Source organism: Capra hircus, chromosome 7 (genome assembly GCF_001704415.2).
Source record: "Capra hircus breed San Clemente chromosome 7, ASM170441v1, whole genome shotgun sequence".
Classification (NCBI taxonomy): Eukaryota; Metazoa; Chordata; class Mammalia; order Artiodactyla; family Bovidae; genus Capra; species Capra hircus.
The window spans coordinates 17,170,910-17,189,999 of NC_030814.1; the positions used below are offsets into that span (position 1 = coordinate 17,170,910).

Consider the following 19,090-nt stretch of genomic DNA (forward strand, 5'->3'; position numbering starts at 1 on the left):
TATTGGATACATGAGTTGACTACAGATTTTCATTTGATTTATTCAATCATATTTAAATAAACTTCAAAATTAGTGAGTTTCATAAGTATCCCAAAATGAATTTTTAACTGCAAGGAATTGTTTGGTGTAGGCTCACTAACCAATTGGTCTTAGACATTGATTTGTCTATAATAGCGGCGGTACACTGGAATGACCTTTATGTGTATTCCTTAATGAAAGCTCACCTTAGTAAATTACCATTATTAAAAGATAAATGTTTTTGGAACAGTGATTTCGAAACTTAAGTTACAGATTCCCTGGTGGTCCAGTGGTTAAGGCTCTGTGCTTACAATGCAGGAGGCGTGGTCTCTATCCCTGGTCGAAGTGCTAAGATCTACACTTCCATGCCACGAGATGCAGCCAGAAAGTTTAAAAAAAGATAAAGACTTAATGAAGAAAACTTTATTTTATTCATTTAGATATTTTTCTATTTTAAATGAGCAATAATAACTTTAGAGTAAATGATCAACTGCAGACTCACAGTTCTGCATTATTTTGAGATGAATATTATTCAATTACTATCTTAAATACTGCTTTTACTCCTTTATCGTTAATACTATTACATTGTTCATTTTTTTCCTTAAACAATCTAATGTTCTGATATTTTTAAAATCAACATATTTGGATGTTCAAGTAAAATTTTTATTCATTTGCTCATAGCTCCCTTAACTTGTTGCCCATTAAAAAATTCTTGAACAGTATCATAATATGAGAAAAGCACATGTTTATCTTCAGAAAATAAGTACCCTTCCAGTTTTAAAGTGATTACTGTGAAATTTAATTCCACCTTTATAAACTGACTGAGGTGCTTAGTTTCAGGGGACTTTGTAGGATAAAAAAAAGGAACAGTGGTCAGCACCTTTTAGAAAGTCTATAGCTACGGTTTTTTTTCATTAAGATAAACAGACATCCATTTCCATACATTCGAGGATCTGTTAAGGCCTCACTGACTTTAAGAGACTCTCTGATTTGCGCCTATTTAGACATACTTTTTGGTAAATGAGTGACTGGAAACCTCTGTGGCCTCTGTTTAATTATTCACTGACAGCTTTGCCTTTTCATTTTTGTTTTGTTCTTATTACCACTTTCTTTCTTTTTTCAAGCTGTTTTAACTGAATGATTCCTCTGTTCTCATATAACGTTCCTAGGTAAAAGGGAGCTTTTCTTCTCAGATTTGGTTTTGCTCTGTCTCCTGTCCACTTTTCTTCCTCTGTGACTTCAGTCACAATATCTATTGTATTATTATATTATAGTAACTTGTTTATTCTGGACATCACGTATGGTAGTGTATTTCCTACTTCTCTTACGTCATATTTAATTACTACTAATAAAGATATAGCTATGTCATTTTGATTCTAAGCATTGTGTAGCTCTTTGAAGATTCTCTGTAGTCATGCATTAGTTGAATCTTTCATTTGTGCTTTCTGAGCCAGTCAAGTATTGTACCCAAGTTAAGAGGACACATTGTTTAGTTAAATGCCTTTTATCTAAAGGAAGTCACTGGTGAGGCTTGATTAAGATTCTTTAGTCCAAAAGTTTATTCATTCTTATATAACTCAGTGCCTACAATGTGCCTGCCTTTTTTCTGTACATCTGGTAATATACTGGAGACACAGGTCTGTGCATTCCTGTACTTTAGTAGAGGGAACAGATGGTTAATAAACAAATATATAAACAGATAGAAAGTAAAGCATATTAGGTTGCATTATGTGCTATGGAGGAAAATAAAACAGAGGTTGATTGTAGAGAATTCTTCGGGAAGTGTTTAAATGGAGTGGTCAGAGAAGGCCTCACTGAGAAGATGCATTTTTTCCCTAAGCCTGTGGCCATGCCCTTCTTGCTAAAATAATTACCTTTTGTGCTGTGTGTACACAGATGGCTTAGCATCTATTACTGACCAGTCTGATTGTTTTAGAAGTACAGAAATTTTAATTTTTGTCTTGTCCCAGAAGTAGTGACTGAGCCTGTTTGGAATCCAGGGCATTTAATGGTATTTTTTTCTTTATTATTTTGATAATTTTATGAATGTATACTGTTGATGAAGTGAGGTGCTGTTGCATTGCCCAGCATATGAATTGACCTTCTCTATTTGAGGATGTGTTTATCAATCACCTGTCAAGATATTAACTTCTGGCTTTGACCTGGTCAAACAAAGTCTACCATTCACTGTTACTTGCCACTGCTGATGAGAAATACCACTTAGGGCATGTCATGGCATATGTAATTAAATGTTGGGAAGTTACCCTTTCCTAAAATTCTCTGACTCTTTGAAATCTGAATCTAGTTTAAACCTAAATTTTATGTATAATCAAAATAACTAAAAATATTCACTTTTCATTCTATAAGTAACTAGTACATAAGGTTATCAAATTATACAGATAGTATTATTTCACAAAGTATTTGTTATATAATCCTGTGTTCACACTCTGAATAAAATGTCAAAGTCCACTTACATAGAACAGTTGGTGTTTGAATTTTTAAATAGTTCCCTTTCCTACATTTGTTAAAAGCTTAGTAGTTTTCCTCACTAATATATGGTTTTCCAATATGTGTATTCTCCAGTTGGGTTTTCTGTTTATTTTAGATGTAGCATATTTCTGTTATGACTTATAGGCTTAATAGCTGTGTGACTTGGGTGAATTATTTAAACTCTCCAGGCCTCAACTTCTTTGTCTATAAATGAATATAATAATAGTCCCACCTTAATAGAATTGTGACTAATTGAAATAATATTTTAAAAACATTTAGCATAGTATCTAGATTATAGGAAGCACTTAAAAATTTTTCTTTTTTGTAATGATAATATAATACTGATATTCACAAGCAATGGAGAAAGACATAGTTCTAGTATTCTTTTCCATATTTTTATATTTTAATTACTATCATGTCTTTTTGCTCCTCTACTTTATATGTGTTAATCTCTAATGAATAGTTTAATTTTATTTTTAAGTTTTTTTACTTCCATAATTCTGTAATAGCTATTCTATAATTTATATTAACCACTAGTTGTTTTCTCATTTGTGTCTATGATCAAAAAACATTTATTTATTATTTAATTTTTTTTAATTACAGGTAGATGCCACTGAAAGTGAACCAAAGAGTTTTATCTTTATGAGTGAGGATGCTTTGACAAATCCACAGAAACTGATGGTTTTAATTCATGGTAGTGGTGTTGTCAGGGCAGGTCAGTGGGCTAGAAGGCTTATTATAAATGAAGATCTGGACAGTGGCACACAGATCCCTTTTATTAAGAGAGCTATGGATGTAAGTGCAATTTCCTTTATATTTTTTTGGCATTTTATAGCTGTTTTATTATGTGTTATAAATTATTTTATTGTGTCTTTTAAAAAATTTTTCCTAAACATAGCCTTATCTTTAAATTGTTACCATTTTACTTGTAGTGAAAGATTATTCTGCATTATTTTGGAGTTACAGTAAAAAATAAAAAGACATCTTCAGTGTACAATGATTTAGATACTATCTTTAAAATGAGTATTTTCAGTTCTAATTTTTTGTTTCTTATTACATGAAATATCACTTTTAAATATCAATATTACTGAAAATACTTATAAAAAAAATGACTGCTTTTATAAATCTTCACCTACCTGATTTAGTGAAGTTAGAAACTAAAGGAAACCTTCTACATTAAATTAATATTTTATTCTTTAAAAAAAAAGAGTTGGAATAACTCAGCATTTTTCTGTCATTAAAAATAAATAAATAAAAACTCTTTAGAACCCACAAATACAATGCTTAAAAATAAGATAAACACAAGATGGTAAATTGTAGTATTTACTGAATTATTTTATTCTTACTTGAATTCAAACTTTTTAGAAGTTGGTATTTTAAAATTGTGTTCAAGATTTTCTTTCCTGTGGTAGTGAAATTGCTTTTTCTGACCTAGCTTTGTTACATCCTAATGTTTGGTAATTTGTTTTACTGTCTCATTCTTAAGTTCTCCAATGAATAGTTAAACTTTGCAAAGTTGGTTTTCTTTCACATATGAGTAGAAATTTTCTTCAGAAAAAAAATAAAGTGGCATCTTTACTTATAAAAGTTTAATGTAGGAACGTAAAGTTATTTAGGAATATATGTGTCCAAGTATGCTGTATAAGAGCTGCATTATTTTATTTTTGTAATTAAAGAGGTAAGGAATTATTTCCTACACTAATGAATGCAGAAGTGAAAGATAATATGTTTCTTACTTTGTTAACTCTGAAATAATAAGATTAAAGCCCAGCTCAGCTCCTAAAGAATAGTTTGTTAATAGATCTTGAGACACTTAAAATTCTGTAAGTAGGATTTCATAGGTGAATTGTATATTTTGTTTCAGTCTTCACAGATATGCAAAGAACACAAAAATATCACTTTTGATTGGTTGCAAACTTCAATGGTATGTTTTTAATTAGAATTTAAGTAACTAAAATAAATTTAGTTTATTTTGAAGTGATTCACTTAATTTGTTATTAAACTGTTTTATATTTCAGATTATGAATAGGGAAATGAACTTACTCTCTGGCATATTAGTTTATGTTTAGAACAGACCCTGTCAATGTATTTTAAGAACACTTTACGTGAAATGTGATCACAATTCAGTGAATACTTGAAAATATAATTTAGTGAAGAAGATCAGATATTTGTGCATATCGGTGCTTGGTAAAATATTTTATGTAAGTTATATTGTCTGTGCTAGTAGATAACTATGCCTTTCCCATCCTAAAATGTTCTTGTATAAGGTTTTTTGAAGTGAAAGAGTATAGGGGAAACCATCTCAAATAGCTTTGAACAAACTATCTGTTGGGATCCCAAACAAGAGGGAGGAAGTCAGTCATTTCATTCTTTTAAGTAGAAATATACATTGGAGGGGTTATGGCATTTCATTGTCTCGACTTTTTTCTGCTTTTCTCAATCAGAGCAACTCATGATTCCTTGAAAAAAATCAGCTGACTTCTGAGTTCTTTTGTATTTAGTGTTTATGTTGTGTACTTTGAAAATTTCAGGTTATATACTTTATTCTCGATTTTATGAATGTCATTCTGTTAACTTTCTACATGATGAACATTTTAAAATGGTTATCTTTTTTTAATTTAGATAAAGTGATTTGTATTACTTCAGCTTTGCCTTTTCATGGTATTTCTCTGGTAATTCTTCATGGGCTGATGCATGTTCGTATGTGGTTGGAGTATGTGCAGACAGGTGGGGAAACAATGGAATTTTAGGAAGCAGGACGAGGAAGACTAATTAGGAGAAAGAAGCTGTCTCATTCTTTCTTTTAAATCAGATTAGCCCCTGCCCCACTTGTTTTTATTTTTTGGTCTCTTTTTTTCTAAAATTATTTAAAGAAATGTTTCTGTAGTTTATGAAAGGCTGCTGCTGCTGCTGCTAAGTCACTTCAGTTGCGTCCGATTCTGTGCAACCCCATAGGTGGCAACCCATCAGGCTCCCCCGTCCCTGGAATTCTCCAGGCAAGAACACTGGAGTGGGTTGCCATTTCCTTCTCCAATGCATGAAAGTGAAAAGTGAAAGTGAAGTCGCTCAGTCATGTCCGACTCTTCGTGACCCCATGGACTGCAGCCTACCAGGCTCCTCTGCCCATGGAATTTTCTAGGCAAGAGTACTGGAGTGGGGTGCCATTGCCTTCTCTGTTATGAAAGGCAGGGAGCCACTATTCTATTTTCTATGGTCTGTCAATTTTCATATCACAACTGAGGTAAATTCTGATATTTTGCAGGCCAGACAATATTATCTCTATTCAGTGTTAATATATTTATGCTATATTATTTGCAGCCTTTTAGTATAATATTAAAGGTCCCAAAGTAGGAGTCAATATAATGGTAAGGTTAAAACTTTTTCCCAATAGTAGAACCCAGCCTCTAAGTGAACTGTTTTGTAAAAAAACAAAACTTGTGTTTGTCACTTTGGTAGACACTGAAGTGAAGACTGGCACCGCATCCACAATAGCTCCTGAGATTTCTTCCCTGACCGTTGGGCACCATGAATCACAGTTTGAAAACTACAGATATTCCAATCCTTGCAGTTTAGATACTTAAGAACTTATTTATTAAAAATATATTAAGATTTCATGTTGGAGGAATAGCAAATATTTGATAAATTCCAGTAGTGCTTCTCAGGTTGCCATAGGTAATATTTTTAGTGTTTAACAATCTTCAATCCATAGTATTGCAATATATTATTTGGAGTATAAAAGTGTGTATCATATGACCACGTGCTGTGTGGATCACAAAAAACTTTGGAAAATTTAAAGAAATGGGAGTACCAGACCACCTGACCTGCCTCCTGAGAAATCTGTCTGCAGGTCAAGAAGCAACAGTTAGAACTGGACATGGAACAACAGACTAGGTGCAGATCGGTAAAGGAGTATGTCAAGGTTGTATATTGTCACCCTGTCTATTTAACTTATATGCAGAGGACATCATGAGAAATGCTGGACTGGATGAAGCACAAGCTGGAGTCAAGATTGCTGGGAGAAATTTCAATAACCTCAGATATGCAGATGACACTACCTGTATTGCAGAAAGTGAAGAAGAACTAAAGAGTCTCTTGATGAAAGTGAAAGAGGAGAGTGAAAAAGTTGGTTTAAAACACAACATTCATAAAATGAAGATCATGGCATCTGGTCCCATCACTTCATGGCAAATAGATGGGGAAACAGTAGAAATAGTGTCAGACTTTATTTTGGGGGGTTCCAAAATCACTGCAGATGGTGATTGCAGCCATGAAATTAAAAGATAGTTACTCCTTGGAAGAAAAGTTATGACCAACCTAGACAGCATATTACAGAGTCTAGTCAAACCTATGGTTTTTCAGTAGTCATGTATGGATGTGAGAGTTGGACTATAAAGAAAGTTGAGCACCGAAGAATTGATGCTTTTGAACTGTGGTATTGGAGTAGACTCTGGAGAGTTCCTTGTACTGCAAGGAGGTCCAACTAGTCCATCCTAAAGGAAATCAGTCCTGAATATTCATTGGAAGGACTGATGCTAAAGCTGAAACTCCAATACTTTGGCCACCTGATGCGAAGAACTGGCTCATTTGAAAAGACCCTGATGCTGGGAAAGATTGAAGGCAGGAAGAGAAGGAGACGACAGAGGATGAGATGTGGATGGTATCACCGACTCAATGGACATGAGTTTGAGTAAACTCTGGGAGGTGGTGATGGACAGAGAAGCCTGGCGTGCATGGGGTCGCAAAGAGTCAGACACGACTGAGCAACTGAACTGAATTATTCAGTATCTAATTGTGCAGTTAGAAATTTACTCATACTTCTTCTTTGAACTTTTCTTATTTGCATCTTTTTAGGCATTTTAGTTGATCTCTATGAAAAGGGCAAAGAAAATAGGACACTTAAGTCGTTTCATTACTAATTGCAGGAGTTGGATTTGAGTGCAAAATTTAAGGAGTCATTCACTCTCAGGATGTGCACTCCTTGCAGGTCCCTGAGAGTGAGTGCCTCCTTAAATTTTGCACCTTAGGCATCTGACTGCTCTGTCCCTGTCCATGCTTTGACTGATTGGGATGCACATACTGTCAAAAAGTTTTATGGGGAATGGTCTGGAAGCCCCTATAAGGTCAAATTTTTACCATGTACCAAAAACACCTGGAGGGCTTCTTGGACCAGGTTGCCCTGTTCGGATCCCAGGTTTTAATTCAGAAGATCTGGTTGGAGCCTGAGAATTTATATATCTGAGAATATCTTTTCTGCTGTTGATTGGGCACCACACTAGAACAGCTGGGATAGGTAATACTGTTTGGAATGGTTGAGAATTTATGGATACTTTTCAGGCTCTAGGTGTAAATAGATAAGGTAGAACTTGATGAGAATTATATTTAGTATGACAGAGGATAAGAAGTTCCACAAAATATTTTATAATAGAATCAATGAAGTATAGTTTAAATGATAAAAGCATACTTTGAAATTACAAGTGATTCGTATCCAACATGACTTAAAATTTATAATTGTAATAATTTCACGAGAAATCTAGTAACTCCCCTAAACCAACTTTTAAAAATTTCTCATATTTGGATTATTCAGAAGAATCTGCTATTTCTGTAATTACTTACTTTGAATATAACTTTCATATTGTTACATCTAAGTTTTAAAGACTAAGGCTATTTTTATCAATGTAATTTATACAGTTTTGGTTCCATAACATGGTGGACTGAGCTAATTAACAGGCTCTTCTTCTTCACTCTCAAAAGTAATGGAATAAACCATAGCAACAAAAAAAATATTAAATACCTAAAAGTGAAAGTCACTCAGTCGTGTCCAACTCTTTGCGACCCCATGGACTTGTGCAGTCCATGGAATTCTCCAGGCCAGAATACTGGACTGGGTAGATGGTCCCTTCTCCAGGAGGTCTTCCCAACCCGGGGATCAAACCCAGGTCTCCTGCATTGCAGGTGGACTTTACCAGCTGAGCCGCCACAGAAGCACATTAAATACCTAGTTATGTTCAAAGGATAGAAAAGGAATCTTTAAATTTCTGACTCCAGGAGAGAACTTAAAGCCACAATGCTAAGTCCCTGTAGGGTGTGGCAGCACAAAGGGGAGACACAGTGAGATATAAAACCTGGCCCCCAAAGGGCCTACAACACAGCTCTGAGCCTGAGACGAAGCATCTAAAACTAAGACCACTGTATATTGCTAGTGCCCTGGAAGCATCTGCTTTCTTAGTTTTTAAGGTGCAAAAATTAGTTTGCTAAAGTGCTAGGGAGAATATGTAAACAGCCTCTTTCTTGAGAAATAGAGGCCAGAGATCCTAATGCAAAGGTATATTTGGATTTGCAGTTTGAATTTAGACAACTTAATTAGTTTGGGAATTTAAGCAATGTCTATTCATGTAAAAATGGGTTCTGGACTGATGAAACTTCTGGAGTACCCGGTAAAGTTCCGATAGCAAAACTTTACAATCCAAGGTGACTCCCTAATAAAGAAGGATTTGTAGTCAGAAACTAAAAATCATTTGAGGAACTGATTATCACAAAGAAAAGTCAAATCAAGCAACTGTAACACACAGTTGAAAGAAGAATTAATAAATTAAAAGCTACAATTGAGGAACCTAGTATGTAGGATAAAGCAGAGAAAACCTGAGAAAAACATTATGATAGATAAAATGTCATGGAGAATAGAATGTTCATGTTAAATAGCTTCATTCATGTCCAGCTCTTTCTGATGCTATGGACTGTAACCTGCCACAGTCCTCTGTGCGTGGGACTCTCCAGGCAGAAATATTAGAGTGTGTTGCCATTTCCTCCTCTGGGAGATCTTTCCTGTCCAGGGATTGAACACATGTTCTGCAGCTCCTGCACTGTAGGTGGATTCTTTACAGCTGAGCCACATGGGAAGCCCCATGGAAAGTAGAATAAGATCTAGGAATCCTCTAATATACATTTCAGAAAAGCATCAGAAAAGAACAGGAGAAAAAATCTATATATTAGTGTAGAGTATTTATGAGAATAAAGATACAAACTCTAGTAGAAGGAACATGTCATATCTTGAGCAAGACAGATAAATCTACACTTAAAACTCACTACATATCAGAGGATACAAGCATATAATTTGAAAAATCAAGTTAAAAAATGGTATATATCAAAATAAAGATTATCCTGGACTGGAAAAGGTCAGTTTTCATTGCAATCCCAAAGAAAGGCAATGCCAAAGAATGTTTAAACTACTGCACAATTGCACTCATCTCACACACTAGTAAAATAATTCTCAAAATTCTCCAAGCCAGGCTTCAGCAATAATTGAACCGTGAACTTTCAGATGTTCAAGCTGGTTTTAGAAAAGGCAGAGGAACCAGAGATCAAATTGCCAACATCCGCTGGATCATGGAAAAGGCAAGAGAGTTCCAGAAAAACATCTACTTCTGCTTTATTGACTATGCCAAAATCTTTGACTGTGTGGATCACAATAAACTGTGGAAAATTCTGAAAGAGATGGAACTACCAGACTACCTGACCTGCCTCTTGAGAAACCTGTATGCAGGTCAGGAAGCAACAGTTAGAACTGAACATGGAACAACAGACTGGTTCCAAATAGGAAGAGGAGTACATCAAGGCTGTATATTATCACCTTGCTTATTTAACTTCTATGCAGAGTACATCATGAGAAACGCTGGGCTGGAAGAAGCACAAGCTGGAATCAAGATTGCCAGGAGAAATATCAATAACCTCATATATGCAAATGATACCACCCTTACGGCAGAGAGTGAAGAGGAACTAAAAAGCCTCTTGATGAAAGTGAAAGAAGAGAGTGAAAAAGTTGGCCTAAAGCTCAACATTCAGAAAACAAAGATCATTGCATCGAGTCCCATGACTTCATGGGAAATAGATGGGGAAACAGTGGAAACAGTGTCAGACTTTAATTTTGGGGGCTCCAAAATCACTGCAGATGGTGACTGTAGCCATGAAATTAAAAGACACTTACTCCTTGGAAGAAAAGTTATGACCAACCTAGATAGCATATTCAAAAGCAGAGACATTACTTTGCCAACAAAGGTCTGTCTAGTCAAAGCTATGGTTTTTCCAGTGGTCATGTATGGATGTGAGAGTTGGACTGTGAAGAAAGCTGAGTGCTGAAGAATTGATGCTTTTGAACTGTGGTGTTGGAGAAGACTCTTGAGAGTCCCTTGGACTGCAAGGAGATCCAACCAGTCCATTCTAAAGGAGATCAGTCCTGGGTGTTCATTGGAAGGAATGATGGTAAAGCTGAAACTCCAGTATTTTGGCCACCTCATGAGAAGAGTTGACTCATTGGAAAAGACCCTGATGGTGGGAGGGATTGGGGGCAGGAGGAGAAGGGGACGGCAGAGGATGAAGATGCCTGGATGGCATCACTGACTCGATGGACATGAGTTTGATTAAACCCCGGAAGTTGGTGATGGACAGGGAAGCCTGGCGTGCTGTGACTCATGGGGTCGCGAAGAGTCGGACATGACTGAGCGACTGAACTGAACTGAACTGAATCCTTCATTACCTGTTAGTTCTGTTCCCTAGATGTAATAACTCTTGATACTTTTTGCTTTTACTTATATTCTCTGTATCCATATTTTTAAATTTTAATGCTGTCTCTTCATTCATCAATCACTTTCTGTTATTGCCAATAAGAATCTCTTTCCTATTCCCACAGTTCCTGGATTGGTTCAGCAATCAAACTTTATAATATTATTGCTACTTTAGTATTGCTTATGGCTGAGCCAGGTAGATACTATGGTTGCTCTTCATTTCTGCTACAAGTTTACTTTCATAGAATTAATAATTTCCTAATTATTTTTTGTGTTTTCTGTGTAATAGTTGTCTGATTATCCTCTCTGTAATTTTTTACACAAAGTTATCAGACAACCTTATAATTTCACGTTCATCTGGCGAGCTTTCCTTTGGAACTCCTGAACTTTGTTTTAATCTTGACTACTTACTTTTGAAGCCTGCCTACCTGTCTCTCATCCTGGGACTCCACTTAGATTCTCTCTGATGTTTGACCTTTTTTCCTGGATCTAATGACCCTAGCTTTTTGGATATATGCCCTCATTTTGTTGGAATCAAAGAGTGAGTACAAGATCAATTTTTGAAACCTTATATTTGTGAAAAATGCCATTATTTTACTTGCTTATTTTAGTAATTCATCTAGGTATAGAAATGCAATTTGAAAATTATTTTTATTCTGAAATTTGAAGGTTTCATTTCATTGCCATTTAACTTGCATCGTTTTAATTGATAGGTCCAGTATCATTCTGATCCTGAATCCTTTTGTTTCCCTCCATGGAATTTTCTCTTCCTTCTCTCTGGTGTTAAAAAATTGAATCATACCACTTTTAAGAAGGTTTCTATACCTTGGTGTGGTTATTATTATTATTATTCGTTGTATTGGGGACATGGTGATTCCTTTCAGTCTGTGCTATGTACACATCATCCTTCATTCTGAGAACAATGTATTTTTGTGTGTTGTTTCATGATAATTTTAAGCTTCTCTTCCTGGAATTATTGTTTGCTTTTGGAGTTCTGAACTGAGTCTCTAATTGTCTTATCTAATTGACTATACTTTCTCTCTGCTTTTCCATCTATTTTTACTTCTAGTATCTAGTTAACGTTTAGCTAGAATTTTTAGAGTTTTTAAAGTTCTTCTATCAAATTTGGTTATGGAGCTCTCTTCTTCATTTTGCGAAGTTCTGCCTAATGCCTGATTTGAGCCCTGTCTCCCTCTTCCCGTCCCTTGATCTGCTACTCTTCTACTGCTTCCCTGAATATATTTCTCTAAAGGAAAAATCTCTGATCTCTTACAGGGTTGGCTGCGCAGTATGAGAATTTCACCTGGGTTTTTATTTTTAGGCTTTGTTTTCTTAGTTTCTTTGACTTTGGGTTGATGGAATAATTGCAGCTTATGGACTGAAGGCCAGCCTATCTTTTCTAAGACAAGTAGTATTCCAAATTTTGAGTTTCTCTGAAATTCAGTGGGTGAGTTGGCTCACTTCTAGTTATTATTTATCTCCAGGGGCACTAAGTTCGAATTTCCACTGAATACAAAATGAATTCTGTCAGCTTATAGCCTTCCAAGAAGTTATTGACATTTGTATCTTCTCTTCTCTCCCTTACCATTCGTTTTGTCCTAATGGATTAACACCACCCCTATTTTAAAATATATTTTTATTTAATTTTTAAATGGCAATATATTAACATGGTTCAGGAATCAAATAATATGTAACAGTATGCATTGAAAAGTAAACCACCCATATTTTTTAAAACGAATATTTTAGTGTGATTTGTGGAAGGAGTAGAAATAAAAAAGAATTCAGTGTAGCATTTAGTTACATTTTTATGTGGTTGTTCCAGTGATAGGTGGTCACTGTACAACTCCCATATTTTTTAAACAAATAATATTAAAATAATTTTCTATATAACAAAATGCTTTGTAAACCTCAGGAAATGACATCCTTGGTAGCAGTATCCATCACAGTAGATTATTTTAGGATTTTATTTTTTTAGAAATCACTGTGATTATAAGATGATTAAATAAAAGACCGCAGAAACTGTTGCTTGACTCTGGTATCAATTGCATGCTTTGAAAGCTGATTTAGAGTTTTTTAGTTTTCTGATCCTTTGAAGCAACAGTTTAGCTTTTCTATTCTGGCTGTCAACTTTTTGATTTCGGGTTTCCTCCCCCCACTCCCATTTTGACAGACATGTTTTTTAAGCTGATTGATTATAGTTTTAGGATTTTTTCCCCCCACAAATGTACATCAAGTCATTATAGGTGGTTATGTAAAATAGGATATGATTTTTCCCAGTAATTTGAGTAATAAATTTTTGGTACTCCTCCTAATTACTGCATTTATTTTCTAGTCATCCAATTAAGTACTGAAAGATCTTGTTATTTTAACATAAGTATTGACAGAGTTGGTGCCATGGAAATTTTAAGAGGATTGCAGTGGGCGCTGATGGTTACTAGTTGGTAGTTAGAAGTCCTGTATCAATATAGGGCATAGCTTTTATTTTTCACTGTAGCAATGCCATGTGGGATAAGGAAATGGCAACCTACTCCAGTATTCTTGCCTGGGAAATCCCATGGACAGAGGAGCCTGGCAGGCTACAGTCCATGGGGTCGTAAAAGGGTCTGATTGGACTTAGTGACTAAACAGCAATGCCATCTAGCCCCTCACAAGTAGAATATAGCTTGGCAGGGAATGTATGTTTAAGACATCAGAGGCCTTAAAAATGTGATAATTGCTTAGACCTTTTAGCTCTATTTTTGTTGAAATGACTTAAAGTCTTTTGTGCTTTTTTAAAAATATAGTCATCTAGAGTATCTGGAATTAAATAAATGCTTATTAAAACAAGGTGCCAATTTTCAACATATAAGATTGGCAGATAAATTGGCAATAAATTGTATGATAATACCAAGTTTAGATATTCGTGGAAATGTAAGCTAAAGCAATTTTTAAGATGGCAGTTTGATGATATCTCTCCAAATTAAATGCATATATTAATGTTTGATGCTAAATTCCATTTGTAGGAATTTACACTAGAGCAGAATACAAAGTATATGTACAAGGATGCTCATCACAGTAGTCTGTAGTAATACCAAAACTTCTAACCACCTAAATATTCACCAGTTGCAGGCTGTTTATTAAAGGACATTATATTCATATCATGGAAGACTATATAGTTATTCAGAAGATTGAGTTATATGTGTTCATGAGAATGTATTTATATATGTGTGTGTGTGTGTGTGTGTTCATTCACATGAAATGTCAGAGTTATCAGATGAAAACCTAAGAATGAGGTGATTTGTTAAGAAGTACACTTATAGATGCATATTTACATACCTGCATACATACTTGCATGTACATTGATGTTCCTGGTGTGTGTGTGCGCTCAATTATACACACACATCAGGAACATCCCAAAAGTCTATACAAGAAGCCATCAGGTTTCTTCTTTTACCTTTCATTTTCAATTTTCCTGTTGAATTATTTTTTTTTAACCTTGAACAGGTATTACTTTTATAATTTTTTAAAATATAATTTTTAATTAAAAATTTTTAATAAAATGTTCATGAAGTATATTATACTAATATTATAGCTATTCATTTAACCATTTCTAAAAGATGTTTAAAGGTTTGATTATAAAACTACATTACACTTTAAATAATTATTGATTTTTCCCCTCAGACACTGGCTGAATTCAGATCACTATAATTTGCATTTCAAACCTTTAAAAAATAAATGCTGTTTTTTCTCTTTGAAATATGGGCTACTAAACTATAGGTTGAAACCAGGAACACTGATTTCAGATTTTAAAAGTAAACTTTGAGAGAAGCTATAAATGAATCAGAGAAAATATAAGCTCTTAACATTATAGTCTTCATAAAAGATTGCTCAAGTCAAGAATTCCAGAAAAGGTTAAAAGCTTAGCTGAACTGACAAGGTATATGAGGCCACACCAGCCCCCATGCCAGCAAAAGAAAACAATGAAATGACAGCTCGAGTGTTTGGAGAGAGGTTGTTAATGACAGCTTATTCCTTCATGATTTCAGCTCTTGACAGAAGACAGGTCTGCTCGTTGTATCATGGCAGATATATCATTACCTTCTGGCCCTGTCATGAGTGAATTGGGGGGAAGAAAAACGACGTTCAGTTTTGAAAATCCAATTACCTTCTGGAATTTTGGTCACTGTTTCTAAGATAGATGTGAATGAGCCATTCTGTGATGATAGCTCTTTGCATCTAGATTGTTCTCTAGTATTGAGCTAATTAACTAATTAAGCATATACTTAAGCATCTCCTATAGTCAAGCGGAAAACTAGCTCTGACAGCATAGAGCACCTTGATATTCTGACATCATCCCAAGAAAGATATTGTAAGGCCTCTCATGTCTTATTTCTATTCCTTTAACCTGTATGCCTTCCTGACTTCAAACAACTTTTAAAGTAGACCTAGGCCTTTTTTTGCTAAGTGCAAGAGAAAAAAATACTAGATTTTAAAACAATTAATACCATTTTGCATGAAAAAAATTTGTTTATAAATTATAATTTGATTATAAAGTAGCCTGTATCTCGGTTAAATGCATATTTAAATTCTTCTGCCTTTTTTTTTTTTTTCTTTTTTTTTTTTTGGCTACCTAAGAAGTGACTCTGGAGACTTGGAAAGAGAGGGTGTGGCTTTTGAAAGTACACTGAAAGCCTTGGGGTGTGTGTATGATAAGAATTTCAATGGGGGTTGAAATGAGTTTAAATGCGTAGAAAGCAAACATAAAAATGTTGTTTAATTTCTGTCATGTTGTTTCCTTTTGAGTCACTCTGATGTCTTTTTCAAATCTGCTTTACTCCTGAGCTTTGTGCTGCTGTATCCATGATCAGTATTTTTTCCCTTTTTATTTCGTTTTAACTGCTGATCCCTTTTCTGTGGTTCTTCCTTTAATATCAGCTGAAGCAGTTTGAATTGCTGAATCAAAGCTGTTTTGGGAGTGAGAGAGTGTATAAGATTGTGCAAGGTGAGATTCTCTGGGTAGAAGGTAACACCTCCTGCAGTTATAATCAATGCCCTGGACACCTTCAAAGATTGAAGAAGCCATGGCTTGCTCCAGGGTTAAACTTTTAAAATAACTTCCCTAGAGAAAAACATCATCAATAAAATGGACTAATTAGTTGACAATTCTTGGTACCCTAGTTTACAAGAAAAGATTAAATAGGTCACTATTGCATTTTTCACTGCACTTTTGGTTTCTTTTGGTTTTTAGCCTTGTATACTTTTGTTTATCTTGATCATCATTTTTTAAAAACAGTACTTCCAGTATTTACCAGTTTATCCCCTAAGTTATTTTAATTTGAGAAGAACTGAAATGGACAGTGTCACCCTGTAGTAGCTGGAAATAGTCTAAACTTGAAATAATAAAGGCTGGAAATTATGAAAGGTAGGTAATTTGTGAAAGTATGCTGTGTACTATTAAGTCACCAAGCTTTAAATTAAATTTACTATATTTACATAAAAACTGAACTATTTTAAAGAAAATAATGTTTAGTGACTATTAGGATAAACAATAGTTTCACAGGGACTAGTTCAGTAGCATTTCATGTGTAATGTTATTTGTTGGTGATTTTCTCAGCTGTTTACATGATATAAATGAAAGGCATATTTTAAAATATTAATGCCTAGATAAATTGCCTGTTTCAATGTAGAAATTCTAACTAATGCCAAATTATGACTTAAAGATTTAATATGAAAAAGACACATTCAGTACTTACTTTTTATTTGTAATATAATTTGCTAAATTAAGACTGAAGTTCTGTAGTAATTCTGAATAGTGTAATAACAGACTAATATTTTAACTTTTTTGTTAATATAGACCATGTAGTCTTTCGGTTTCCTGTGCATAAATCATACCTAAAAGCTGCAGTTATAAGAATTGGGTGGAGTATCTTAGCATATGTTGTCTATTTAGAATTATGTACTTCTATATTTTAAAATAAACTTTTTATCAATTTAAATAGAAATATAATCAGTAATTCCGTACTCCAAATATGGAATCAGATGTCAACAATCTTAGGATTTATGTTTATAATCCTTATTGAAAAGGAGATCATACCTTGTTTATGAAATGGATATACAAAGATGACTATACATTATGAAGTGTGAAGGCTGTGGAAGAAGGCTTCGGAAGAAGGAGTCAAGTAGTAGTAATAAAAATTGAAAACGCCAATCATATTGTATTAGGTATACATTCTACAGTTTTAAGAAAGCATAGCTGATAATGGAATTTCCTTGGTGGCCTGCTGGTTAGGATTCTGGGCTTTTCCTGCCTTTGCCTGGGTTCAGTCCCTGGTTGGGGAACTGAGATCCTGCAAGTTGCAGGGCACCGCTGATAAACAAAACAAAAAAACCTGATACCATTTCAGAGTCATGCACATTTGATTCTTATAAGATTTAAGCCAATTTAGGTTAGAAATGCCATGCAGAAATGATAAAGCATAGCAAACTATTATTTTTTGTTACCTAGAGTTTAAATTATAATAAACATACAATGCTATTAAATTTGGAATGAAAACAAGTTATTTTACAATTTATAATTTTATAAATCAGAACTACAGAATGAAATAGTCTCTTAATCACTGGAGAGAACTAATATTTGTTTGAAGTTCTCCTTTGACCTCTTGTTTGTGCAGTAATGCAGTGATAATGATAAGTCATACAAGTGTGTATCCAAAAGAAACTAATTTTAAAAGTTAGGGAAAATACTGTTAAGTAAGCAGTCCAACTTTGCTTTTCTTTTAGATAATGGAAAATTTTTGCTTTTGTTATTATTTTCAGTTTCCCCATATTAAATAGTGTGACTGGAGGTTTTGAAAGAGTTCTTTTCAGTTTTTGTCTTTAAGCCTATTTAAAACAATTCCACTGGCAATAGTGGTAAAGAACCCACCTGCCGATGCAGGTTAGACATAAGAGATGCTGGTTCAATCCCCGGGTTGGAAAGATCCCCTGGAGAAAGGAATGGCAATCCACTCCAGTATTCTTGCCTGGAGAATCGCATGGACAGAGGAGCCTGGTGGGCTACAGTCCATAGGGTCACACAGAGTCAGACAAGACTGAAGCGACTTAGCACAGCACCACACCATTAAGTTATCTTTATGATTACATGGGGAATGGAAATCTAGTTAGAAATAAAAGATCAGTTTGAGATATGAAGCTGTACATGCATGCATTTATATTTTTTGTTATGGTACAGCTTGAACATAGATTGTTAAATGATAACATACTGTAATAATGGTCAATATCTTTATTATTAAAAATAGGTAGGTTTTGAACGTACTCATGATCGCATCATATATACACACAAACATGCCTTCATCCCTATAAATATCTTTGTATACAGAAATTCCAAATTGCTAACCCAGTAATGTTGATTTTTTGAAAGAAAGAAAAAAAAAACCCATTATTTGAAAGACTTGTCAATTCTGTTGGGAAATGAGCACTTGCTTATTCGTACCATGAACTGCATATTCGAATAAAATTATCTTTATTTACAATGAACTGGTCTTCAAATATTTAAAAGAACATTTATCTATGGAAACAAATGCCAACAATATTTTTAAGCTTTCTTAAGGAAAGTTTAATGTACTTCTTAGTTTGCGTTTTCTGATAGTAAGAAAATGTCTTTTCATTGAGCTTTTTCTTGCACATTTACCAACTATTGTGATGGTTTGAATGGTGTATGTTGTTTGTGATCAAAAACTTACAGAAGTTAAATGTATCTATCAGAAAAAACTTAAAACTATTGGTAATTTTTTTTTCCTGGAAATTAACAAATTAGAACATCAAAGCCTGTATAGTGAGGTATGCAGTAGGTCGTTTGCTGCTTCAGGCATTTTCTTTCCCTCCAGGATGCACTTGCTTAGTTTCTCTCACTTTGTGCCTGTGGCACTGCGTGGGGAAATTCAGACATGCTCTTCCCCTCCAAGGAGTCTCAGGGGTGGAGGATAACTTATACAAAATTAATAATTGGTGTTGCTTTTTCATTATCGCCTATCCATGGCAATTTG

At 34.4% G+C, this 19,090-nt stretch overlaps 1 protein-coding gene across 2 annotated transcripts in view; it reads left to right on the forward strand.

Annotated features, from left to right (window-relative positions):
* Window positions 1-19,090, forward strand: part of FAM172A (family with sequence similarity 172 member A) — a 409,085-nt gene that overhangs the window by 111,431 nt on the left and 278,564 nt on the right. For both annotated transcript variants that reach the window (XM_018050039.1, XM_018050040.1), the window contains one exon: window positions 3,112-3,303. In XM_018050039.1, the coding sequence (XP_017905528.1) occupies window positions 3,112-3,303 (192 nt within the window). The remainder of the gene's footprint in view (window positions 1-3,111; window positions 3,304-19,090) is intronic.